This window comes from Mastomys coucha, unplaced genomic scaffold (assembly GCF_008632895.1).
Source record: "Mastomys coucha isolate ucsf_1 unplaced genomic scaffold, UCSF_Mcou_1 pScaffold3, whole genome shotgun sequence".
In the NCBI taxonomy this organism is placed as follows: Eukaryota; Metazoa; Chordata; class Mammalia; order Rodentia; family Muridae; genus Mastomys; species Mastomys coucha.
Genome location: NW_022196909.1, coordinates 61138468 through 61164546, shown reverse-complemented (window position 1 = coordinate 61164546; position 26079 = coordinate 61138468). Strand labels below are relative to the sequence as shown.

At 50.9% G+C, this 26079-nt stretch overlaps 2 protein-coding genes across 6 annotated transcripts in view; one reads left to right on the top strand and one right to left on the bottom strand.

Moving 5' to 3' along the window:
- Nucleotides 1-21826, top strand: part of Cul9 (cullin 9) — a 44150-nt gene extending 22324 nt beyond the window's left edge. For 2 of the 4 annotated variants that reach the window (XM_031347539.1, XM_031347537.1), the window contains exons 17-41: nt 1076-1181; nt 1638-1733; nt 1928-2103; nt 2237-2370; nt 2722-2901; nt 3076-3185; nt 3266-3448; nt 3574-3734; nt 3977-4205; nt 4286-4472; nt 10878-11023; nt 11132-11261; nt 11412-11611; nt 12308-12558; nt 13394-13739; nt 18087-18227; nt 18346-18510; nt 18624-18787; nt 19105-19198; nt 19593-19667; nt 19787-19897; nt 20023-20140; nt 20383-20516; nt 21328-21422; nt 21500-21826. In XM_031347539.1, the coding sequence (XP_031203399.1) occupies nt 1076-1181; nt 1638-1733; nt 1928-2103; nt 2237-2370; nt 2722-2901; nt 3076-3185; nt 3266-3448; nt 3574-3734; nt 3977-4205; nt 4286-4472; nt 10878-11023; nt 11132-11261; nt 11412-11611; nt 12308-12558; nt 13394-13739; nt 18087-18227; nt 18346-18510; nt 18624-18787; nt 19105-19198; nt 19593-19667; nt 19787-19897; nt 20023-20140; nt 20383-20516; nt 21328-21422; nt 21500-21704 (3937 nt within the window). In that variant the 3' untranslated portion in view covers nt 21705-21826. The remainder of the gene's footprint in view (nt 1-1075; nt 1182-1637; nt 1734-1927; nt 2104-2236; nt 2371-2721; nt 2902-3075; nt 3186-3265; nt 3449-3573; nt 3735-3976; nt 4206-4285; nt 4473-10877; nt 11024-11131; nt 11262-11411; nt 11612-12307; nt 12559-13393; nt 13740-18086; nt 18228-18345; nt 18511-18623; nt 18788-19104; nt 19199-19592; nt 19668-19786; nt 19898-20022; nt 20141-20382; nt 20517-21327; nt 21423-21499) is intronic. The other 2 variants (XM_031347538.1, XM_031347540.1) reach the window with 2 other exon arrangements.
- A 1551-nt stretch (nt 21827-23377) lies between these two features.
- On the bottom strand, nt 23378-25865 carry Dnph1 (2'-deoxynucleoside 5'-phosphate N-hydrolase 1). Of its 2 annotated transcripts, none has more exons than XM_031347569.1 (4): nt 25623-25865; nt 23961-24029; nt 23695-23805; nt 23378-23575 (listed from the first exon to the last, which is right to left on the bottom strand). In XM_031347569.1, the coding sequence occupies exons 1-4, from the start codon at nt 25783-25785 to the stop codon at nt 23427-23429; spliced, it is 492 nt and encodes a 163-aa protein (XP_031203429.1). In that variant the 5' UTR covers nt 25786-25865; the 3' UTR covers nt 23378-23426. The 2 variants fall into 2 exon arrangements, with proteins under 2 accessions (XP_031203429.1, XP_031203430.1); XM_031347570.1 differs by having other exon boundaries at nt 25586-25690.
- Between the last annotated feature and the right edge of the window lie 214 nt (nt 25866-26079).

The following is a 26079-nucleotide window of genomic DNA, read 5'->3' as shown; positions in this document are numbered from 1 at the left end:
ATGGCACATGCGTATAATCTCATCACTCAGGAGGCTGAGGCAGGAGGATCAAGAGTTCAATCCTGGCATCCATATTGATATCCTGTCTTAAGGTGGGGAATAAAAGAGGAAACAGAACAAAGTAACATAAACAGAAAGCATCATGGTCCAGGCAGAGTGACATGGTTGTCGCCCCTCTCTCTGGGAAGTTGAGGCAGGAGGCTTTCTTGAATCCAGCCAAAGCCATTCAGGTCACTGTGAAGAGAAGAGCCTGTTGAGAGAGGGGGGACCAGGAGAAAGGACCTGGGACCAACGAGGGTCAGAGAAGGCTTCCTTCCAGGAGCCGTCGACTGAGCTGAAGCTTGGAATTGGAGTTAGCTCAGTAAAGAGAACTCGATGACATCCCAGGCAGAGAGGCAGCATGCAGAATGGGAGAGACAGGATGCCACACTGAACATTTTAAAATGCTGGCTAGGTGGAATGAAGGGTGCATCATGGCGGCAGGCGAGCATCGAGGAGAGCAGGCACATTCAGACTGTAGCTTTGTGAGGATCTTTGAACCTTGTTCTGAAACTTGGGCATTCATCCAAGGACTTTAAGAAACTAGTTTCATTTTTTAGTTGGTACTTGGATAACCGTTGAAGATTGGGGAGAGGCCAGAATAAAGAGTGTGGTGAGGCATTCGTGGTCTAGTTGGGAAGTGTGCATTGTGCTCAGTTAGGAGGGGCTGAGGGAGCAGAGTGGGCTGTGAGGTACTGAGATCCAGAGTCTACAGACTTGACATTGGTGGGTGAGGGGGAAGCTGTGACCAGGTGGGTGGCCTATTTCTTCCACAGGGGACAGAAATAGAAGGGGGTGAGGTCCTGTGGACAGATGGTTATCCCATGTTGTCATGCTGGCCTTGAGGAACCTGCTGGTCATGACCTGGGAATGTCTATTACATGTACAGGATGGCATTAATTTGTTATTGAATCTAGGGGTTTAAATAAAACCACTTAAAAAATATAAAGGGGAAAGCCAGGGTTCTGGGGAAGGCGAAGAGGACGAAGGGTAAAGTGGCCCTGGTTTTCTCACTGGCTTCTTTTTCTTCCCTTAGGCAGCTGACCCTGCTTGTAGCCAGTGAGGATTCAAGTTACATGCCAGCCAGGGTGGTGGTGTTTGGGGGTGACAATGTCAGCTGCATCAACACTGAACTTAACACGGTAGGGACCCTTGTACCTCCCCTTTACTGTGTGCTCCCATCCCCCCTACTTTCCTCCAGGCCTGTGGGGAAGACCCATCTCTGGGGAATGGCTCTCAGTTCCTTCTCAGTTTCACCTCACTTGGAGTGTGCCTGGGCTCGGTGTGTGAGTGAGAGCACAGGCCATGCTGGTCTCGATGGCCCCAGCAGTCTCCCAGCCCTGCTTCTCTCTACCCCACTTTAGTTTTATATGTCTAAGTGTATGTCTGTGTATGTGTGAGTACAGGTGCACTTAAAGACCAAAAGAGGGCATCAGATTACAAGAGATAAAATTACAGGTGCTGGTAGTCACCCAACATGGGTGCTGGGAACCAAACCTAGGTCCTCTACAAAAGCAGCATGCTTTTGTAATTGCCGAGACCCCTCTCTAGCCTGTCTCACTTTAGTCATCTCTTCTTCCTCTGTCCCACCCTGTCAGGTAAACGTGATGCCCTCTGCCAGCCGGGTAACCCTCCTGGAGAACATGAACCGCTTCTGGCCCATCATCCAGATCCGAATCAAGCGCTGCCAGCAGGTAGGACCAGGAGGAAGCATGGGGTCTCCTTAGCAGGTAGGTTCTCCAACAGCTTCAAGCAGGGCATTAGGCAGAGTTCCTCCGGTAGCCTGGAGACGGCCTGGAGTCTTAGGGAGTCCCAGGTGTGGAGCTTGGCTTTGAGTATATAGTAGCTCTGGTGAGGAGCATAGGTAACAAGTCTGTGTATGCTGCAGGGTGGTATCGACACTCGGGTTCGGGGTGTGGAGGTGCTGGGTCCCAAGCCCACATTCTGGCCATTGTTCCGGGAGCAACTATGCCGACGCACTTGTCTCTTCTACACAATTCGGGCACAAGCATGGAGCCGGGACATAGCAGAGGACCGCCAGCGCCTCCTGCAGCTCTATCCTAGGTGGGTGCGGCTCAGGAGGGAAAACAGTCCTGGACTGACACTGTAAGAAGTGGGGGCCAAAGAGATGCTGTAGGCATCTGAGCAGCGAGGTAAGAGTCTGCCTTTAATCTGGCCATATACCTTTTATTTCCAGACTGAACAGAGTTTTGCGCCATGAACAGAATTTTGCTGATCGCTTCCTCCCGGATGATGAGGCTGCCCAAGCACTGGGCAAGACCTGTTGGGAAGCTCTGGTCAGCCCCCTGGTGCAGAACATCACCTCTCCCGGTAACCACACATGCTCGACCCACACCCAGCTCCTCACAATTCTCAGGGGTAACCTGTGTTGATATTATTGGTTCTCTCGGCTCCTGTATTTGTCCCTCATTGGCCTATCTCCTCCATGTTCCTCTCTCCTTCCTACCCCAGGAACTGCTCCCCGACACTGGCGTTCGAATCTTCCCCTCCATACCAACCCTGCCCTGTTGCCATGTCCCTGGGCTCTGACTGAAACCAGCTGTGGTGGTGGAGGACGACTAGCCCTCTGCCCCCCTCAACTCTTTTTGTCTAGCTGAACCTGCACCATGATTCTCTGTCACCCCACTTCACGGACTCCCAACCCTGACCTGTCTTTTTCAGATGCAGGGGGTGTGAGTTCCCTGGGGTGGCTGCTGGACCAGTACCTAGAGCACAGGAAGAGTGCGTGGAGCTGCCAGAGTCAGGCAGCATCCTTCACTTCTCAAGTTCGGCGCTTGTGCCGCTTGCTGGTACACGTGGAAGGCCCTCCTGGGCCTTCTCCTGAGCCGTCCTCACAGCCCCGTGAGTCCAATGTGCCTGTTGGGCTGAGAGTCTGTGCTGTGGGGCTATCTGGATCCCTGCTCTGCTTCTCTAGGCCTCTGGAACTTTGTGTACTTTCCAGGAGATAAACGCTGAAGACCTGGGGCCCACTATGAGACCAGAGTGAAACTCACTCCTTTACTCTTGTTTCCACAGTGAGCAAGAACACTAAGTCTCAGGATGGAAACCCGGCACCTGCACCAGTCCGCCCCAGCACCAGCCTTCAGAACATGACCCAGTGCTGGCTGAGTGTGGTGCAGGGACAGGTAGGCAGATGCAAGCCTGGCAGGCAGGCTGGAACACAAGCAGTCATCCCTTTATGTCACGTCTCACTCTGTCATTGCAGGTCAGCAGGTTCCTGGCTGCAGCCTGGAGGGCCTCCGACTTTGTGCCTCGGTACTGCAATCTCTATGAGCGTTTGCAGAGAGCAGGTGCAGAGCTGTTCGGGCCGCGGGCAGCCTTCACTCTGGCTCTGCGCAGCGGCTTCTCTGGCGCTCTGCTGCAGCAATCCTTTCTCACCGCTGCTCATGTGAGTCCTGCCAAGTTCCAGGCCCGGGCTGTCGCCCTGTGCCATCTCCTACCCTTCCCTTTTACCTCTCTCCACTTTCCCTCTCTACCCCTCAGCTTGTCTGATGCCCATTCTGTTGTCCCCAGATAAGTGAGCAGTTTGCTAGGCACATCGACCAACAAATTCAGGGTGGTTTGCTTGGCGGAGCGGCTGGAGTAGAAATGCTGAGGCGGCTCCAGCAGCACCTGGAGCCCATCATGGTTCTCTCTGGCTTAGAGCTGGCCACAACGTTTGAGCACTTCTATCAGTGAGTTGAGTTCTGGAGAGGTCGGTGACAGGAGGCTTAGAGGCCAGAGAAGGGGAGGTTCTGAGGGTTAAGGGGGGAAGGCAGGAGTCGTGGGGAAGTTAAGCCGTGTGCAGGTAGCCGTGTGCAGGTAGGGATGAGGTGGGTCCTGTAACTAATGTGAGCTGTACCTTCTGGAGGAGAAGGCTGGGCCTGGGCCATGCCGGCACCCACACTGAGACCTGGGCTGGTTGTATGTGCTGCAGGCACTACATGGCTGACCGTCTCCTGAGCTTGGACTCGAGCTGGCTGGAGGGGGCCGTGCTGGAGCAGATCGGCCTATGCTTCCCCAACCGCCTCCCCCAGCTGATGCTGCAGAGCCTGCACACCTCAGAGGAGCTGCAGCGTCGCTTCCACCTCTTCCAGCTGCAGCAGCTTGACAGCCAGCTCTTGGAGCAAGGGGACCAGGAGGAGTGGAGGCCAGAGAAAGTGGAGGTGAGAGACAGGGAGGAGGGAGTGGCAGAAGGAGAGCACAGACCCGCTAAGAGAGCTCATGAGTTCCTCTCGCTCCCTAGGAAGAAGATGAGGGACAGGAGACTGGCAGAGAACTCTTTACAGACCCAGGACCAGCGGTTCCTATCCTGGTCCTGTCACCGCGTTGCTGGCCAGTCTCCCCACTGTGCTACCTGCACCACCCCAGAAAGTGCCTTCCTGCGGAGTTGTGTGATGCCCTTGAGCGCTTCTCTAGCTTCTACAGCCACAGTGAGGAGCTGGGGACAGGAGGCTGGAGCTGGGGACAGGTGGCCGCGGAGGAAAAGGAGGGGCCGGCGGGCAGGAGTGTACACATAGGGTGACAGTCTTCTAGGATGGGCAGTTTCTTGTGGGAGGGTGCGGAAGAGCGAGAATAGTCACACTGATGCTTGCTCTCTCCTTCAACATCCTGGGAACCAGGTCTGTGTGCGGTTCCTGTCTTCATGTGGTCTGCTCACTTGGCTTGCAGTCATGGGAATGTCTTTCCAAATAAAAATATTCATGGCTATTTATCTCCACCATTATAGCTACATCCTATGGCTTTGGGTTTGTTTTTGGTTTTATTTGTTTGTTTGTTTTACATTTTTATCGGTATATAAGTAGTATTCAGTATAAGCTTAATGAGTTTATATTATATGCCTCTATGCAGCCATGATCAAGTTGGTCCCCAGATCAAGAGGCAGAACATTCCAGCACCCAGCAGGCTTCTCCCCCCTTTACCTTTCCAGTCAGTATGTCCCTTTGACCCCTCCTGTCGCTGTCAACTTTTGCCTGCAGCTGCGCCTTGTCTAGATGGGGCCACGGTGTCTGTGCTGCGCTCTATCTGCCTTCTTGCTCACAGCCTCATGTCTGTGAGAATGGTCACTGAAGCATTAGTTTTTGGTTTTTGGGTTTTTTTTTTTGTTTGTTTTTTTCCGAGACAGGGTTTCTCTGTGTATCCCTAGCTGTCCTGGAACTCACTCTGTAGACCAGGCTGGACTTGAACTCAGAAATCCGCCTGCCTCTGCCTCTCAAGTGCTGGGATTAAAGGCGTGTGCCACCAGGCCGAAGCATTAGTTTTTGTTCTTTGGTTTGCTGAGTCTTATTTCATCATGTGAGTGCATGTATCTTTCCTATTCTTAAGGGACACTGAGGGTGTGCCATATGTAGGATTCTTGTATGTAATTTTAACTTTTATTGTTTTATTATATGTATAGACATTTTGCCTGTGTGTGTGTGTGTGTGTGTGTGTGTGTGCGCGCGCACGCACCACATATGTGCCTGGTGCCCAGGGAGGCCAGAAGAGGGGGCTGGATATCCTGATACTGGAGCAGACAATTTGAGCCATCTTGTGGCTGCTGGCAATTCAACTTGGGTCCTCTGGAAGAGAGGCTATTAGTCTTAACCACAGAGCCATCTCTCCAGCACTGTGTGTAACTTTTAATATTTATCTTATTTTATGTGAGTGTTTTACTGCATGTATGGCTGGTGTTTATGGAGGCCACAAGAGGGTTTTAGGTCTCTTAGGACTAGAGTTATGGACATGGTCGAGTCACTGTGTGAATGCTGGGAACTGAATCTGGGTCATCCACAATAGTCTTAATTGCTAAGCCATCTCTCCACCATTTCCATAGGATTTTATATACTATAAGCTTCTTATTGTTCACTTCTAATAATTTTCTAATTTTCATTACTGTTTCTTATACATAGGATCTTTCTGTGTAGCCCTGACTTACATGGCACTTACCCTGTATACAGGCTGGTCTTGAAATCAGACATCCTCCTGCCTCAGCCCGAGAGCCGAGACTAAAGGTGTTTGCTGTTTGGCCACTTCTTTGGTTTATTAGTTTATGAAAAGTATATTTTTAAACCTCCAAAATAGAATTGGGAATGTAGCTCAGTCAGTACAGTCATGCCCAGCACACAGAAGACCCAGGATGCAAACCCCAGCATCACACAGACCATGCTTAGTGGTCCATGGCAGCAATCCCAGCCCTCGGAAGGTGCAGACAGTAGGTCATGGAGTTCAAGGACATATATAGTTACATAGGGAGTTGGAGCCAGCCTGTGCTAGAGACTATGTCTGAAAACCAATCCAGCTAGCTCAAATAAGTTTTTCATTTTGTATAATTTTAGATTTCTGCCTTCATTCCATTGTGATCAAAGAACATAGTTTCTGTTGGCTTGCTTCTTTAGTTTATTGGCCTTTCACTTGTGACCTAGTGGATGATAGGGTTTTATAAGCAGTGGCCAGGAGACGCTGTGTCCTTTGGTTGTTGGATTCACATTTCATGAATTGTCTCCTTCAATTGCTCTATACTCTACACCTTACTAACCCTGTCTGCTTCGCCTGCAACTGAGAGGGGTGGCTCAAATTTACCCTTATGGTTGTCATTTTTAATGTTTTATTATTATTATTTGTGTGTATAGTATGTATGGCTGTGCACCACATGCTGTAACCACAAAACCAGAAGAGGGCATCTGATCCCCTGGGACTGGAACTATGGGTGGTTGTAAGCCACCATGTGGGAGCTAGGAATGGAGCCTGGGTTCTCTAGATGAGCAGCCAGTGCTCTTAACCACTGAGCCATCTCCCCAGCTCCTAGATGTGTTGTTTTGTTTGTTTGTTTTTGTTTTTGTTTTGTTTTTCGAGACGGGATTTCTCTGTGTAGCCCTGGCTGTCCTGGAACTCACTCTGTAGACCAGACTGGCCTCAAACTCAGAAATCGCCTGCCTCTGCCTCCCAAGTGCTGGGATTAAAGGCGTGTGCCACCACTGCCCGGCTAGATGTGGTTTTTTAAAACCTTGTAACACATCACTATTGCTTTCTACTATCCTGGCTCCACCCTTAGATACACATTTAAAATCATTCAAGAGTGCCATCTGATGGAACTTTTGTAAAGACAAGAAATTTTTCACCCCCTTTAATTCCAGCACTCAGGAAGCAGAGGGACACAAATCTCTTGAGTTCAAGTCCAGCCTGGTCTACAGAGTGAGTTCCAGAACAGCCAGGGCTACACAGAGAAACCCTGTCTGGAAAATCAAAACCGAACAAAAAAAGCTTTTTCCTCACTTTTCAATATAATAATTGTTTCTGGCCATTTTAAACACTTGAACTTATGATTGATTTACTGATGGTCTGAATATTTAATTTTAATCATTTTAAATTTAAAACTTGACTACATATAGCTTGTCTACCATCAAGGACTGCATAGCTTTATAGAGTTTTATGGTAATTGAACTTTGTTATTATTTTGAGCTGATTCTGTTTCTATCACATATTTCTGTTTTGTTTTGTCTTTGTGTCTGTTTTCCCTGATAACAGTCATGTGCCAGCATGTTTCAGTTAATATTTCTTTACCCTTTTTCTCTTGTTTTCACACTGAAAGAAGTCCTTAATTGTTTGGGTTTCTTTGTTTTTGTGACAGGTCTCATGTAGTCCAGGCTACCCTCAAGCTTGCTAGGTAGCCGAGGGGGCCCTTGAACTTGTATTTTATCATCTTTTGCGTTCGGGGATTGGTACCACAGGGCCTGGCTGACATGCTTTTGGGCTCAAACCTAGGGCTTCATCCGTTCTACCAAGTGGGGCTGCATCCATTCTACCAAGTGGGGCTGCATCCGTTCTACCACGTGGGCTGCACGGACAGTTCTTAGGTTCCTTTTCCTCCTCTTCCCTTTCTTACCTCCCCGGTATGTTTTCATGTGTATGTGTGTGTACATGTTGGTGTGTGTGTTTGGTATATGTGTGTACATGTTGATGTGTGTGCAGGTCAACACTGAGTGTCTTCCTCAGATACTCTCCTCTTTATTTTTTGAGACAGGGTCTTTCATTGAACCTGGAGTTCAATTCATCTAGACTGGCTAGCCAGAAAGCCCTAAGGATCCCTCTCAAGTGCTGAGATCACAGGCATCTCCTTCACCTGGCTTTCATGTGGGTGCTGGGGATCCAAACTCAGGTCACTGTACTTGTATAGCACACATTGTCCTTACTGAGCCGTCTCTCCAGGCCTGAGGCTTTCTCTTTCTCTCTTCTCTCTCCCCTCTCTCTTTATTGTGATAAAATATATCTAACATAACATTTTGCCTTTACCTCTTGAGTGATAGGATTACAGGCATGTGGCACTATTTTTAACTCACTTGCACATGTATGTATATGAGTGTGTATATCTGCACAAACACATACACATACCAGCACGCATGCACAGTTTCAGAACTGTTGAGAGGAAATGGTCTATATCCTGTTTCTTTGCTCCTGAATACTTCAGTACATATTTCCTAGGCATAGAGGGATATTAACACAGAAGTTCATTTGCTCCCTTAGTTTATCTTGCATATTGAGGTTTGGTCCACTGACTCGTACTGGCTTCATGGCATTACTTTCTGTCTGGGAGAGGAACCAGACATGTGTCGCCTGTTGGTTTATGTGTCCAGTGTCTTCATTCAACAGTTCAACTGTCATCTCTGTCTCTGAACATTGACATATTTTGGAGAATGCAGTCCTTTAAAATGTTGAAGTGGTTGCTCACTTTGTGCGATGATTTCTTGTGTTAGGACTCACGTTCTGTGTTCACAGGATACTAGGTGGTAACTGTTGAGATATTTTTCTTTTTGTCCCTCTGTCCATCCCCTGCCTTCCCTGTACCCCATTGCCCCAGTTCTGGGATTTAAACTGGGGACTTTTAGTTGCTAACCACTACATACCCCACCCCCTGTGATGTTAATTCTGACAACCTGGTCAAGTACAGTTAATATTTTCCCCTCCTACTATTAACAAGGAGTAGGTAGAGGAGATATTTCAAAATAAGGCTAGTAATTCTTGAAGTGTTTTATTTTATTTATTTTCAAGACAGGGTTTCTCTGTGTAACTATGGCTATCCTGGAACTTACTCTATAGGCTAGGCTGGCCTCGAATTCAGAGACTAGCTTGCCTCTGCTTCTGAATGCTGGGACCAAAGGCTTGCGCCACCACACCTGGTGTTTTATTGACAAGGTTTCATGTATCCCAGGCTGGCCTCAAGCTTTATGTGTAGTTGCGGACCTTGGAATTTTTATCCTTTCACCTTTACCCTCTGTATGCTGGGATTATAGGTATACATCACCAGGCTTAGTTTTATGATTATGTTGGGGATTGAACCCTGGGCTTTTTGCATGATAGATAAGCATTTTACCAGCTAAGCTATATCTCTAGTTCTACTTATTTAAAAAATATTTTTACTAATGGGGCCGAAGAGATGGCTCAGCAGTTAAGAGCACTGGCTGCTCTTACAGAGGACCTGTGTTCAATTCCCAGCCCCTACACAGCTGCTCAAAACCATCTGTAACCCCAGTTCCACAGGATCTGATGCTCTTCTTAGCCTCTTGAGGGCACCACACACACAAGTGACGCATAGACAGACATGCAGACAAAATCCTCCTGCACATAAAATAATAACTTCTAAAGTATTTTTACCACAATAATTCAAATATCTCCAAAGAGCATAAACTCTAGAATATCAGCATGTGGCCCAGTGCCACATTCTCCTACCCCATATCTAAAAGCAGTGGGTTTTCTCAAGATCATGGCATCACCACTGTCAGATGCTTTTGAAATCACAGACCTCTGCAGCATCACCCGCAATACACTTTTTGTATTTCCCTGGTTGTCCTGACTTTCTGTCTTATCCTTGCTTGCTTTGCTTACTGGGGATCCAAACAAGGCCCGCAGGGTGCATCTGGTGGTTAACTCTAATGACACCATCAGGCTGGGTCCCGATGTCCTTTTCTCAGCAGTTACTTGGGGAGGAAATGGGGCTGCAGGTTTTCTTGGATTCTGGTTTGTCCTCTGTGATGTTAAGAGAGACAGTGGATCTCCAGGCTCTTCAGCGCAATCTGTTTTTGTTTGATGTTGGGGGTTTTGGTTCCTTGAGATGGGGAGACTTGTAGTTTAGGCTGAGCTTAATCTCACTATGTTACCAAGGCTGACCTTCAACTCTGATCTCTTTGAGTTGGGGTTGCAGGCATGTGAACCACACTTGATGAATGTGGCATAGGGACTGGACCCAGGGCCCTGTGTATACCAGGGCCAGCATGCTATCAACTGAGCACCACCCCAAGCTCCTCATACCTGCCACTTCATTAGCATTTATAAAGTAGTGAGACTAATGCATCATTGTGTCTTCATATGTTAGCGGGATGCTTTCTCTATAGAGAGAAGCTTCTCGTCAGCCACTTAGCGCTCTTGAAGTAATTCTTACAGGAAAGACTCAATCTGCCCTCTCCCCTCTAAATATGTTTTTGTTTTGGATTTCTTTTGATTTTTTTTTTTTTTTTTAACTATGTAGCCCTGACTAGCCTGGGTCACTCTATGTAGACCAGGCTGGCTTTGAACTCACAAAGATCCTCATGCCTCTGCCTCCTAAGTGCTGGGATTAAAGGCATTTACCACACCACACCTGACAGCTATTTTTGTTTGTTTGTTCGTTTGTTTGTTTTTAAAATTCTTAATTAATTCTTTAGAATACTCCAAAGATGATCAGTGAAGTTTTTAAAATATATACCAATATCATTACAACTCAGAAACACAGACATACTGTTTATATTTTTCTTACACTGCCACCCTTTACCCCCTCTTTACCCCCTTCGTCTTTGACTGTGCCTGTCTCCTTGACACTTCCCTAGGTCAGAACTACCCAGTCTTGGACATGGGGCCCCATCGGCGACTGCAGTGGACGTGGCTGGGCCGGGCTGAGCTGCAGTTTGGGGACCAGACCTTGCACGTGTCCACTGTGCAGATGTGGCTGCTGCTGAATTTCAACCAGACAGAGGTGCCTCTGCTGCGTCGCCCCTTGGCCCCCAGGCTCCTCTTCTACCCACCTCTTTGCTCCTTCCTTTGTTCCCACCGGGGTCTGATGGGAACTGTTTTTCCTCACCAGGAGGTGTCAGTAGAGACCTTGTTGAGGAATTCTGACCTCTCCCCAGAGCTCCTGCACCAGGCCCTTCTGCCCCTCACCTCTGACAAAGGCCCTTTAACACTGGAGGGGGCTCAGAACCTTCCACAGGAGGGTAAGTTAGCAGGGTCTGTGCTGAAGCTCTGTGGCATGATGGGAGGCCCAGAGGGTGGGGGAGACTATATGAGGGAAGGAGAGCATAGTAGAATCCTCATTCACGTGTCCCCTCCCTGTCCCTGGGTACCTAATCGGGACTGGATTCCAGGGGTGCTGCGGCTTCGTGAGCCTAGGTCCCAGACCCATGAAGAAGTCCTGTGGCTGATACCTCCCCAGACGTATCTCAGTGTAGAAAAGGATGAGGGCCGGACCTTGGAACAGAAGAGGAACCTCTTGAGCTGCCTTCTTGTCCGGATCCTCAAAGCCTACGGAGAGAAAGGCCTGCACATCGATCAGCTGGTTTGTCTGGTAGGCAGGAAGGACCATGCCCTGGGACAAGGCGTTGCGCCTGGGTCATCTCAAGAGAAGTTAGCCTCTTTCAATATGAAACATTCTCTGGGTCCCACTTCCACCTGGTTTTTTCTTGTTATGTGTACATGATGTGTGTGTGTGTGTGTGTGTGTGTGTGTGTGTGTGTGTACACACAAGTGCAGGTCAGAGGACAACCTTTCCTTCCCAACCTTTCTTGACATGAGGTCTTTTGTTTGTGCTGTGTGTGAGAGAGAGGCTTGCTGGCTCATTAACTTGTGGAAATTCTCCTGTCTCTGCCTCCCTTCTCTTCATCAGAGCACCTGGGTTTCAGACTCATGCTCCTCTTGCCCGACTTTGTACGGAATCTAGGGATTCGAACTCAGGTCACACTTTTGAGCAATCACTTTGTTTAGCTGTCTCTGCAGCCCTCCCCTCACTCCCAGTCTGGGCTGTCTGTTGGTGTCAGGAGTGCTCGCCATGTGTGTAATTTGATCCTCAACAATAGAACAGATAAAGCTAATATATGAATAACATTAATAAATACTAACTTTTACCATTGGTTAGATGAGAAAAATGAGGTATCCTCATACCTACCTGGTCTCATGGCTGGCGGGTGTGGTTGAGGCAGGGGTTGAGCCCTGCAGCCTGGCTCCCTTGGATAAGCAGCCCGCTTGTTTCTTTCTTTCCCTCCAGGTGCTGGAGGCCTGGCAGAAGGGTTCAAATCCACCTGGGCGCCTGGGCCACACCGTTGCAGTAGGTGTGGCCTGTTCTAGCACCGATGTTCTCTCTTGCATCCTGCATCTCCTGGGCCAGGGCTATGTGGAACGGCGTGATGACCGGCCCCAGGTCCTGATGTATGCCACCCCAGAGCCCATGGGGCCCTGCCGGGGTCAGGCAGATGTCCCCTTTTGTGGCAACCAGAGCACTGAGACCTCCAAACCTAGGTAGCCAACCTTTTCGGTGGATGAGAGGGATGGTAGGGCCAAAGTCTGCAAAACTCATTTATTTTTTTTTAAATATTTATTTATTTATTTTATATATATGAGTGCTATGTCTTGACATATACCATCAGATCCTATCACAGATGGTTGTGAGCTACCATGTGGTTGCCAGGAATTGAACTCAGGAACTCTGGAAGAGCAGTCAGTGCTCTTAACCACTGAGCCATCTCTCCAGCCCCAAACTCACTTATATTAAAGCATTTCCTGTTAGTCCCAGCACTAGAGAGGCAGAAGGAGGCTCGTCTCTGTGAGTCTGAGGTCAGCCAGGAATACATAGAGAGACCCTGTCTCAAAAAACCCAAAACTAGCCAAACAAAAAACTAGCCCACTTCCTGTCTGCTCTGCCAATTTCTGTGTTTTCTACTAATTCTCCTTGTTGCTAGTCTTCACCCTCCTCTTATCCACCCTCTCCTACCTCACGCCTTGCCAGTCAAGGGTCTTGATGTGCCCATGCTCCTGGAGCCAGCCCTTAGGCAGGAGACCCGGGTGCTCAGATACTGCTGTCTCTGAGCAACTTTGGTCTGTGCTGTAAGTCCATATGGAGTGGTTGCTAGGCACTTGCCTTGGCAATATGCCAAGCTCCAGGAAGTTTGTTCTACTGGTGAATTTGCTGGAGGCTGTTCTAAGTGGTCAGAACCCCAGAAACTTCCAACCTCCAGTGCACCCCTGAGGCAAGGTGGAGCACAGGATCATACTGGAGAGCTGGGGGGCTGTTGAAAGTTTGTTGATAGGTAAGCAGGGCAGAGATGCTAAACACTGTCTCTTCTTTCTCCCTAAGCCCAGAAGCTTTGATGGCCCTGGCATCTCTACAGCTGCCTGCAGGCCTTACCATGAGTCCCCAGGAGGTGGAAGGACTGATGGAGCAGACAGTGCGGCAGGTGCAGGAGACGCTGGACTTAGAGCCAGATGTGGCTCAGCACCTTCTGGCTCATTCCCACTGGGGCACGGAACAGCTGCTGCAGAGCTTCAGCGAGGACCCAGAACCACTGCTCCTCGCGGCAGGGCTGCGTGTACCCCAGGCCCAGGTGGCCCCCACTCGCCCTGACCAGTGCCCTGTGTGCATCAGCCCCCTAGGGCCCCATGACGACTCGCCCTCCCTCTGCTGCCTGCACTGCTGCTGTAAGGTGAGCCTCTCCTTACCCAGCCCTTCCACCTGGCTATGTGCCTTGGAAACACCTTTTCCTAACCTGGCCTCTCTTAGAAACACCTTTTCCTAACCTGGCCTCTCTTGGAAACACCTTTTCCTAACCTGGCCTCTCTTGGAAACACCTTTTCCTAACCTGGCCTCTCTTGGAAACACCTTTTCCTAACCTGGCCTCTCTTGGAAACACCTTTTCCTAACCTGGCCTCTCTTGGAAACACCTTTTCCTAACCTGGCCTCTCTTGGAAACACCTTTTCCTAACCTGGCCTCTCTGCACTCCTTTGCCCTTCCTTCTCTCTTCCTCCTGGGGGTGGAGCCTAGCACCTGGGATCACCACTGAGCTAAACTCCAAGCCCAGGTATGTCTCTCAATGCCCCTTCAGCTAAGCTAGTTTGCCCTCTGTAAGTGGGGCCACCTGCCACACTCCTCACAGAGAGAGAGAGAGACAGACAGAGAGAGAGAGAGAGAGAGAGAGAGAGAGAGAGAGAGAGAGAGAGAGAGACTAGGAGGAAATGCCATTAGTGTTACCCATGATTCATGGTTTTCTTAAGTTCACTCATCTCAGAACAGCCAATCTTTTGTCATGAATTCTCATTTGATACACAAACATATAGAAATCTATAGGCCAGGAACAGCACAAGGTGCGGGGAGTAAGTCAGCTGTAGGATCTGAAGAGAGGAGAGGGCAGAGGTGCTGGGACCCAGAGTGCAAATTCCTTGCCTCCCAGATCTGCAGGCCCCAGACCAAGCTAACACAGCGCCCGAGCAGCAGGAAGCTGACGTAGTGCCTTAGAGCATGAGGTAACTGCATGTTGCCACAAACTCTATATGCCTCTTCCACCCGTGTCTCCGGGGTGGGCGACAGGCGTGGCTTCATGTCGCCCCTCTCTCCCCCTCTCTCTCTGCTCCTAGAAGCTTCTGACTTAGTTGCCTGGGCTCCCTTCTTCCCACAGTTTTAGGTTTTTCTTTTATCTATTCATTCAATTAAGACAGGCAGGGACTTAGTATGTGTAGTGGGTACACCGCTGTGTAAGAATTAGGAATTAGGCCTGTGGGGGGCTGTGGGGATCTGAGAGCTGCTCACAATGGCAGCTCATACTTCAGGGGCTCAAGGACCAGCATCATGCTGTCTGTTTGTATTTCCTAGTTACTCTCTAGTGGTTTGGGGAGTAGCACATTTTACTGTCCCCATTTAAAAAAAAGGGTTATTTGTTTATTTAAACCTTATGCATATAAGCACTTTGCGTGCATATATGGGTGTGTGCCACATGTGTGCCCAGTGCCCATGGAGGCCAGAAGAGGGTATCAGATTTTTCTGAAACTGGGATTACAGATGGTCTTGAGCCACCATATGGGAGCTAGGAACTGAACCTGGATCTTCTGGAAGAATAGCAGTTGCTCTTAACCACTGAAACATCTCTCCAGCCTTACTAGCTCCAGTTTACAGATGACAAATGGAGACACTTAGAGGTGATATCATTTATCTGAATCAAGTTTGAATTTTGGCAGCCTTACCCCAAACTTAACCTCTCTCCAAACTTTGATGATAAATTCTGGAAGATACACGTGGGTGATGTCATAGGAAGTGACTGCATAGGGATTCGGGCTCCCCCTTCCACTGGGGAGATCAAGGGAGGCCTTCCAGGGGGTGGCATCCTATGAGGGAGTGCTGTAGCAGTGGCCTAGTGGAGTGTGGTGACTGAGGCTGTCTGTTAGGGGAGGAGAAGGATGAGGAGGTTGAGGTGGATGGTGATCTGTGGGAAACCACTGTGGGTTTCAAGCAAGGTGATATGGTCTGATATACACTTGTGAAAATGTTGTTGGGATCATAGCTCAGTAGATAAAAGTGCTTACTGTGCAAACATGAGCACCGGAGTTCAGATGTCAGAACCCACGTAAAAGCCAGTATAGGTAAAGCTAGGGTAGGCTCGGTGGCAGCCTGGCATCAGGCCTCCATTGGCAGAGATGAAATCCCTGGGGCAGACCTAGTAGCTAAACCAGTCAGGATCCATGAGCTCCAGGTTCAGCGAGAGCCGTCAGAGAGGACGGCAGCTGTTAGCTTTGGGTTTCTCATGAACAGATTTGGAAGCACCCATATAGATACATGTGTACCCAGCTACTAAAAATATGGAGAGACCCATCTGGAGAGAGTTGTGTGGAGTCAAAGGCACGGTTTGGACCTGTGTGGTGGTGACAAGAAATGTAACAGACAGAGCTCACAAGACTTGGCTTGTTAGATGTCCAGGCTCCATAAGAGATCCAAGGAAAACCCCACTGCCTCTGAGCTGAGCATCCCAGGGGATGGCACTGATACCTTTGCTTTGTCTGAGAGGAACTTTGGGGCAAGGTGTAGGGATGAAGGGTGGGGCTTTGAGAGGAAGTGCCATTGGTCACAGCCATGTGAAGTTTGAGATGCTCATTGGATATTATGTGGCAAAGACAGCTAGCCAGTGGATTTGGAATTAAGTGGAGGACCTGGCTGACAGCACTTCAGGAAAAGAGTGGGGCTGAGCCTAGGGGACCCTCGTGTAGAGACACAGAGATAGGGAGCCTGCCTAGCTGGAGGCAGAGGCAGGCAGATGTCTGAGTTCGAGGCCAATCTAGTCTACAGATAGAGCTCTAGGAGAGCCAGGGCTACACTGAGAAATCTTGTCTCAAACAAACAACAACACCAACACAAAGACAAAAGTTCCAGCCTGTGAATAAGGCAGAAATGGCAAAGCAACAGGACAGCCCCAGGCCTGGAGCAGTGGGAGGCCGCCAGCATGAGCCTCTTGGCAGGCAAAGTGGGCACAGGGCAGGTACCAGCACTGTTCCCCTAGGGCTGGACAGTGGCTATCTATGTCAGAAGCCAAGTGGCCAGGGGCAGGCAGACTCAGACTCCAGGATTCTGTCATTCAAAACTGTGGGGAATCCTAAGGTACTGTGTGCCTGCAAGCATGGGTCTACATTTGGCAAACTTGTCCCTTGCTTCACCTAAAATGATGCAAGAATTCTTTTAGTCTGCTTCCCATTCTGTCTTGATTTGTTTCCAGATGTTAGTGGCTAATGGCTCGGGCTCTTCAGATGGGCACTGTTGACCGGTGTCCCTGGTGCTTTGATTGATCAGTCTGAGGACCCAGGGCGCTTAGTGGACTGTTTCAAGAGGGGAGGGGAGAAAGGAGGCTCACTCATCAGGAGGCTCATGTGTATTAGAGAGAAGGCATAATGACCTGCTTTGGGGGTAGTGGTGGTAGGAACTACAGAAGAGTTTGGGAAATTCTGGTGCTGGTGACGAGGCTGGGGTGGAGATGGATGTGCTGCGGATGAGGACACAGGGACACCTCAGGTTAGCGTGTTTTGTGGGGAAAAGATTGAATCTTTTTGAAGGAGGAGCTCTTGGAGGTAGAGCCTCACTCAGGCTGGGAAAGCTGGAGCCAGGGGGCCTAGCAGAAATCAGAAGTGCTGGCACCGGTGTACAGGAGCCTAGAGTCCAGTGGGAAAGGCCGTGTTTCCCCAGGCTGCCTTCTCTCTCACCTTTATGAAAAAATCATCTCTAATTTGTGTGTATGAGTGTTTGCCTGCATTGCATACATGCCTGGCCCTGCAGAGGCCAGAAGAGAATTGGATCCCCAGAAAGTGGAATTCCAGTGATGAGCCACCGTGTGGGTGCTGTGAATTGAACCTGGGTTCTTAAGAGGGGCAACAGGTGCTCTTAGCCACTCTCAGCTCCATCCTCACCCGCTGGTGCTGATCGTCACAGTGACAAATGCCAGAGAGGAATAGCTTAGGGGAAGAAAGGTCCATTTGGCTCATGGTTTAGGAGCTTTTAGTCTGCGGCTGGTTGTCTCCATTGTCTTTAGGCCTCTAACAAGGCCACAGGATAGCTGCTTACCTCTAGGAGGCCCATCCCAGTGAGCTGTGTCAACCATATGTGCGTAGTGGAGTAAGCTGTCGGTCAAGGCAGAACCCAGATGATCCAACCACCCCACAAAGCCCCACCACTGAACATGCTTCCACCGGGGACCACACCTGCAATACACCAGCCTTTTATTGGATCCTTATCTAAGCCGACACACACTGCTATTTGCATATCTTAGATCCTTTCAGTTGACTATTACTTCCTCGGTAGTGATTGTAATTAGGCCAGTGCCTGAACCCCATGCCTCCTCAAAGACAAGTACAGTCTGGCCTTGTCCCAGAAAACCAAAATTGTCTGGAAGGCAGGGTCAGCAGTGAGGTAGGCCTAGGAGCCTCCATTTCTGGCTTTCCTGAAAGCTGTGGAAGGGTGAATGTCCAGATGGTGGCCAGGCTGCCTGTCTCTGATCAGCCCCTCCTTTCTCCCTGGCAGTCTTGCTGGAACGAGTACCTGACAACTCGGATAGAACAGAACTTTGTGCTGAACTGTACGTGCCCCATCGCTGACTGTCCTGCCCAGCCCACTGGAGCCTTCATCCGTAACATTGTCTCCTCCCCAGAGGTCATCTCCAAGGTACAACAACCCCATCCCCCACGGACCCAGAGGGCAGGCTGGCCTTCTGGAGCTCAGAGCCTTCGGAGCCTCCTGCTTTCCTGTCATTCATAGCAGCCGTACTTGCCTCTGCCCACAGTATGAGAAGGCCCTTCTGCGAGGCTATGTGGAGAGCTGCGCCAACCTGACGTGGTGCACCAATCCTCAGGGCTGTGACCGCATCCTGTGCCGCCAGGGCCTGGGCAGCGGGACCACCTGCTCCAAGTGTGGCTGGGCCTCTTGCTTCAGCTGTAGTTTTCCCGAGGTGGGTGCCCCACTATGGCCTCCACAAGGACTGCCTTCCCTGCCCAGCACCTGTCCTTCCACACTCAGACATGAGGCAGCTGAGCTGCTTCTGCTCTCGCACTCCCCACCTAGGCACACTACCCTGCCAGCTGTGGCCACATGTCGCAGTGGGTGGATGATGGCGGCTACTATGACGGCATGAGCGTGGAGGCCCAGAGCAAGCACCTGGCCAAGCTCATCTCCAAACGCTGCCCCAGCTGTCAGGCGCCGATCGAGAAGAATGAGGGGTGTCTGCAGTAAGGAGGGGTACCAGGGGCTCTGGGAGCATGGTGTGGGGAAGGCTGGAAAGAAATGCAAGCTTACTGTGAAAGCTCAACAAGTCCACTGCCCTCACCCAGAGCCCCCAAGGGTCACCTCCTGGATTCCTCCACCCAGGTTTTAAGTCAGCTGTGTTGGGAAGCCCAAAGCAAGGATGTACTTAGGAAGGACTTGGGAAGATGGAGAGTGGGGGCAGCTGGAAAAGCCACCTTGTCACTGAGTGTCTAGCCCCCGAGTACCCTGGCCACCCTTGTCCAGAGGCAGATGTCCTCTGACAGCTCAAACTCTTCCATAGCATGACCTGTGCTCGATGTAACCATGGGTTCTGCTGGCGCTGTCTCAAGTCCTGGAAGCCAAGCCACAAGGACTACTACAACTGCTCTGCCATGGTAAGAAGCCCGGCCAGTCAACACAGACGGAGGTGTGTTCCCACAACAGTGCTGTAGCAGTCAAGACAGAGGTTCAGCGGGGATAGCTGTGAGACCTGAAGTTCTGGGAACTCTGTCCTGGGCATACTGCCTCCACCCAGGTGACCAAAGAAAGCCTAGAACGAGCAAGGCACCAGAGCAGGGCAAGGAGTGTGAAGTGGGCCCACCCAACACCGTGGCTGGAGATGAACTCCAGCATTCCCATGTTAAAGGAAGGCTAGTAATAGGACTCATCTGGGAAGATTACGTGAAAGTTCTGGGTAAAGTATAGAGGCGTATTACAGATAGCTGCCCTTGTAGGAACCCCAGCCTGTCAGAACAAGCACCCAGCAAGCCCTCCATGTGTCCTCACCAGGTGAGCAAAGCAGCCCGCCAGGAGAGGCGGTTTCAGGACTATAACGAGAGGTGTACCTTCCACCACCAGGCCCGGGTGAGCCGTGGTCAGTGGGTGGGGTGGGTCGTCAGGGCTGCGGGACTGCACTGGGAGGCCCAGGGAGAGCTGCCTGGAGTACAGACCTCGTGGGCTATGATGGCTCTTGCCTCATAAAGGAGTTCGCTGTCAACCTGCGGAACCAGGCCTCTGCCATCCATGAGGTGCCTCCGCCCAAATCCTTCACCTTCCTGCAAGATGCCTGCCGTGCTCTTGAGCAGGCTCGAAAGGTTGTAGCCGTAGGGGAGGGCTGTGCGGCGGGGCTGAGTGGGCTTGGATGGAGGAACCCAGGGGACGGGAAGTGAGCTGGAGGCGCCAGGACTCAGGCTGGATGTACTGACGGGGGCTCCCCTAGGTGCTGGCCTATGCCTGTGTCTACAGCTTCTACAGCCAGGACACGGAGTACATGGATGTGGTAGAGCAGCAAACCGAGAACCTGGAGCTGCACACGAACGCCCTGCAGATTCTCCTCGGTGAGCCTGGCACCAACACCCTTCAGACAGGTTGTCCAGGGCCCCTACCACCGCCCCGTTCCTTTTCTCCGCTCTTCTGCCTAGTCTTCCCTCTCTCATGTCTAAAGCCCGTGACGTAAGGGCCTGGGTCACAGCTGTGCTCCTGGTGGGCGAGCTCTGTGAGTTTTGAGAGCTCTGCCTGGCACTCGGTGGGGGGAAGGGGTGACTGGGAGAAGAGAGCAAGTCCTGGCTTGCTCCGGCAGAGGAGACCCTGCTGCGCTGCCAGGACCTGGCCTCCTCCCTGCGCCTCCTGCGGGCCGATTGCCTCAGCACTGGCACGGAGCTGCTCCGGAGGATCCAGGAGAGGCTGCTGGCCATTCTACAGCACTCTACCCAGGTACTGCCCTGACAGCCCGCCCTGCCTGCAGGGGTCCTGAGGGAAACGCAGCGAGGGGCCGAAGGAGCGTTAGTAGGCCCAACGTATGCCTTTATCCCACCACTTGGGAGGCAGAGGCAGGCAGATCTCTGAGTTTGAGGCCAGCCTCGTCTACATAGTGAGTTCCAGGATGGCCAGGGCTAACACAGAAAAACCCTGTCTCAAAAAAAAAAGGGGGGGGGTGATGAAGTTGGGCAGTGGTGGCGCACGCCTTTAATTCCAGCACCTGGGAGGCAGAGGCAGGCGGATTTCTGAGGCCCTCCTGGTCCACAGAGTGAGTTCCAGGACAGCCAGGGCTACACAGAGAAACCCTGTCTCAAAAAAAAAAAAAAAAAAAAAAAAAAAAAAAAAAAAAAAAAAAAAAAAAAGGCCTGAGCCAGTCTGTGACACTTAGCCTCCTGAGGTTTCTTACAAAGGAGTAGGTTTCCTCAAATCAGGGGTATGGGGCCAGATGCTCATTGGTGACAGTCAGTACTTTCTCAGACCACACTCCAACACGTGGGGGTCAGGGCTGTGCCAAGTCCACAGGGCTCTTGGGAGCTCTGGAGCGCGGTGTGGAGCCCAAACTATGGCCCTTGTTCTTGGGTCCCTTACTGACTGCTCAGTGACTGGGCAGGATACCTACGGTGCAGTGCAGGCTGGGTGCAGGCCACTGAAGACTTCTGGCTTAAACTCCTGGATGGAGTTCTCCTGGGAGCCTGGCTCTCAGGAATCTTCAGGGGAAAGGATGCCAGGCCAGAAGCCCAGTAGCCTCTGCTCTTCTGCCCCTCAGACTCCCCTGTCTCCTTGTCAGGACTTCCGGGTTGGGCTGCAGAGTCCCTCAGTAGAGACCCCGGAAGTGAAAGGATCCAACGTGCCCAGTGATCAGTGAGTAGGCTGGGCAGATCCTGGGGAGAGGGGCAGGGATGCAGGCTTCTCCGCCTGAGTATGGTGGCTCACCCTAGGCCCCAGGGCTCCTCGGGGCTGGAAGTGGAAGACGAAGAGGAGGAAGAGGAAGAGGAGGAGGAGGAGGATGTACCCGAGTGGCAGCACGAGTTTGATGAGGAGCTAGACAATGACAGCTTCTCCTACGATGAGGAGTCTGAGAACCTGGACCGAGAGACCTTCTTCTTTGGTGATGAGGATGACGATGATGAGTCCTATGACTGAGGGGGGAGGGGCAGGAAACACCTGGAGCTGCCCGGGTGCAGGGCTGCAGGGTGTCATGTGAGAGGGGATTCCCAGTGTCTGAAGCACCTTCTGTTTACTGAATAAACCTCTTTTTTCACACACTTCAGAAGCGGAGCACCCCTCACCCCCTGACCCCCACCCTCCGTATTTCTTTACAACACTCTCATTCTTCAAAGATTACATGTGCGTGTGCATGTGTGCACATACCATGATGCGTGTGTATGTATGGAGGTCAGAACAGCATCCAGGAGTCAGTTCTCTTTTCTTCCACCTGCTGAGCCAGCTCACCCGCCCACCTCCATCTTTACTGCACTCTTTAGACATGCAGACTTTTCTGTCCTCAGAGAAAGCCAAAGAAAACTCACTTGACTTAAAGTCATGACCAGAAGCACAGGTCTAGGTTCAGAGATGGAAAGAAAGCAACCTACCCAATACCCGGCCTCCTTTCACACTCAAGAGTTCCTCAGGGGCCCGAAGGGCATGGCAAGGTGCCTTTCTCTGGGACCTACTTTAGTAGGTCCATTAAAGCAGGGTCCTTCTATTTTCTACAGTGAAGTAGTATGGGAAAGCCAGGGCCTGTTCTAGCACTGCCAGTATAGACAATTTCTTTTGTTTTTGTTTTTGAAAAGGGGGGTCTCTCTACATAGGTCTGACTCTCCTGGAACTCACTATATATAGACCACAGTGGCCTTGAACTTAGAAATCCACCTGCGTATGTGTGGTGGCTTGGATATGCTTGGCCCAGGGAGTCACACTCTTAAGAGGTGTGGCCTTGTTGCAGTTAGTGTGTCGCTGCGGGGTGGGCTTTGAGACCCTCCTCCTAGCTGCCTGAAAACAGTCTGCTCCTGGCTTCCTTTCCATGAAGATTTAGAACTCTCAGCAACAAAGTCTTCCACATTCCTACTAGGATAGCCCATTGAACCCCACTGAAAGCATTCCACTGCTTTCCAAAGTCCCCAAATCTACATTCCTCCAAACAGAAGAATGGCCAGGCCTATCACAGCAATACCCCAGACCCTGGTACCAACTATTTCTGTCTTAGTTAGGGTTTTACTGCTGTGAACAGACACTATGACCAAGTCGACTCTTATAAAGACAGCATTTAATTGGGGCTGGCTTACAGGTTCAGAGGTTCAGTCCATTATCATTAAGGTGGGAGCATGACAGCATCTAGGCAGGCATGGTACAGGAGGAGCTGAGAGTTCTACTACATCTTCATCTGAAGGAAACCAGCAAACTGTTTTCAGGCAGCTATGTGGAGAGTCTCCAAGCCCACCCCCACAGTGACACACTTCCAGCAAGGCCACACCTCCTAATAGTAGCACTCCTCAGGTCAAGCATATTCAAACCGCCATGCTGTGCCTCCTGAGGTTGTGCAACCATACCCAGCTAAATGAACCCTCTCTTACTACTGGGGCTGAAGCAGGAATGAGTCCAGAGAAACATCAGGGCTCAGCATTTAATAAAGTTGGGCCAGGACCAAAGAGAAGGTTCAGCAGCTAAGAGCACTTGTTGCTCTTGCAGAGGACCTGGGTTCAGTTCCCAGCACCCACATGGAGGCCCACAGCCACATTCCAGAGAACGTGGTACCCTCTTTTGACTTCTGGGCACAAGTGATAAATATGGTTATATACATACACACAGTTAAAACATACATAAAAAATAAATCTTTATTATTTTTTTTAATACAGTAGGGTTAAGTCAGGCACTTGGGTTACTAGAGGAAGCCTTCCCCTGAGGAAGATGAGCCTGAAAGTACCGATCAAGCATGGTCTCCACCTCTCCCTCTTCGTAGTCCCACACCTGGAACCTTGAGCCATCGGCTGCTCCCCGGATCATGGCGGAAAGCACTGGGGAGGGGAAAAATGAGAAACCAACTTCCTTCTGTGCTCCCCACCCTGCTCCCTGCCCCAGCCCACCGGGAAAGGAAGCCAGGAAGGAGTAAGCCACCCAGCACTGGAATACTCACCTCGGCCAGACTGTGGTCGGAACAGGCATAGAATTGGTTTACCAAGAGCTACTGCCCGGCCCAATTCATAGCCAACACCCAAGGACGGCTGTGTCACTTCGGCCACAACCACTGCAAAGAAAGAAAAATAAGACTTAATGCCTGGACCTTTTAAGAACAGGACGACGGTGTATCTGTGGTGGGGATAGTAAGGCCAGGGGTGTCCCGGGAACTGACTTCACGGAGGAGCCCTGCACGTGGGAGGGAGGAAAGGAGGGGCTACTCACCATCTGCCTGCTGCAGCCAGGCCAGGTCCTGCTCGTGGATGAGCCGGTCGCCCCCAGCAGCCTCTTCCCCTGTGATGGAGGGCAAGCTGGTCAAGGATGTTCCCCACCCCAATTCAGTACCCAGTAACTTCTACGTCCTTGCTGCTTTTCATATCTAACCTGCTCAGGGAGAGGCGAGGTGCTCCGGCACCTTCAAAGGCTAGGCCAGGAGAGGAGTCTGTCTAAGGGGTGAGGGACGAAACAGCCACAAGAATGCAATCCTGTTCAAGGTGGCACTCGTGGGTGGAGCTGGGTGAGTGTCGGGGAAAGGTGGGACTCACCCTGAATCCAAGAGACATATCTGGGGTCAGGGAGCCAGGATCGCAGCTTCCATTCTGAATAAACTCTGCTGTTCAGAATGGTAAGGCTCTGCGGGTGGCGGAGCAGAACCACACTGTCTAAAACATCTTTTGTGAGCCTGAGGATCGTGGCACATACTTATAATCCCAGTCCCAGGAGCAGAGGCTGGGAGATCTCTTGAGTTCCACCACAGCCTGGTCTACACTGTAAGTACCATGATAGCCAGGGATATGTAGAGAGACCCAGTCTCAAAAAAAACAAACTAACAAGTTAAGTGTACTGGCAGGTGCCTGTAATTCTAGCACTTGGGAGGTGGAGGCAGAAGGATGGGGAGCTCAAGGTCATCCTCTACTACACAGCAAGTCTGAGGTCACTGTGGGTTACACAACAGCCCGTCTCTAAAAAACAAAAAATTGCAAGGGGAGAAGAACCAGATTCAAAGGTTTTCTCCAAGCTATCACACTCTGTAGTCTGTTTTGTCTCATTTCTTTGAGACAAGGGCTAACTCTGTAGCCCACGTGGGCCTGGAATTCATCCTACCTCAGCCTCCAGAGTACTGATACTGGCACTGAAGGTTGAGGACTGTCAACCAAATACACCATGAGCTAGCCTATCGTAAGCACAAACAGGTTCTTTCCAATCCCCTGGCATTTTTTGCCTACGATTCTTTGTCTTTTAAAAGATTCTGCCAGGCCGGGCAGTGGTGGCGCACACCTTTAATCCCAGCACTTGGGAGGCAGAGGCAGGCGGATTTCTGAGTTCGAGGCCAGCCTGGTCTACAGAGTGAGTTCCAAGACAGCCAGGGCTACACAGAGAAACCCTGTCTCGAAGAAAAAAAAAAAAGATTCTGCCAGAAGAGTCCACAGCTTAGGAGTCTGTTCGTGCATGGGGCATGGGAAAACTACTTAAAAGTTTTTGGAGTAGAAATACAAGAGTTCTAGACACAACTTTCCTACTGGAGGAGTGCTAAATCCAGATGAGCTTATCCAAGCCTTGCTAGCCCAGTGCAGGGTCTGGGCTCTCACTTGACTTCCAGTGCCCTGAATAGGGACATTTGACCTGCACATGGAGCGTGCACATATAGTCCAGGACCTTCCTAGGCCACCTGGTCGGTCCCCTAAGTTATAGGTCCTAGTCTGCAGGTCCCCTAGCCTACAGGTCTAGTCTGCGGGTGCCCTAGACTGCGGATCCCTTAGTTTGCCAGTCCTCTGAGCTGCGGGTTCCCTAGTTTGCATGTCTACTAGCCAGCAGGTCCCCTAGCCGGCCAGTCCCCTAGGCCTACAGACCCTCCAGCCTGCGAGTCTCTAGCCCGCGCCGCCTCACCACGCGGCTCCAACTCAGCATCAGCCACGTGCTCAGTGAGCACCTTCCCATAGAGCCGCAGCCGCGACACGATCAGCGCATACAGTGCTTGGTCCTCGCGCCCGCCGCGGATGCTCCCGCAGAAGTACACAGAGCGTGGAGTCAGCTTCCCGGACGCCGCCATCGTCACTGGCGCGCTGACGGTACCACGTGATCTGGGAAAGCGACTCCCGGGAGGAAAGGGGACCTTTTGCAAGCTTGCTCTTTCTGGATAGGCTCTTCCTGAGCCAAGCCAGCCAACCCGTTCATTAGTCCTGACTCCTCCCCGTGACCTGCCCCTCCCCAGCTCCTAGCTTGGCAAGTAGCTCTGTACTGACCTCAGTGCTTTCAAGCTCTGTACGGGATCCATGGGCAACTGTGATTGGTTCCCATTTATCTTTCCAAAAGAAAAAAGAAAAAAAAAAGTTAACTTATTTTT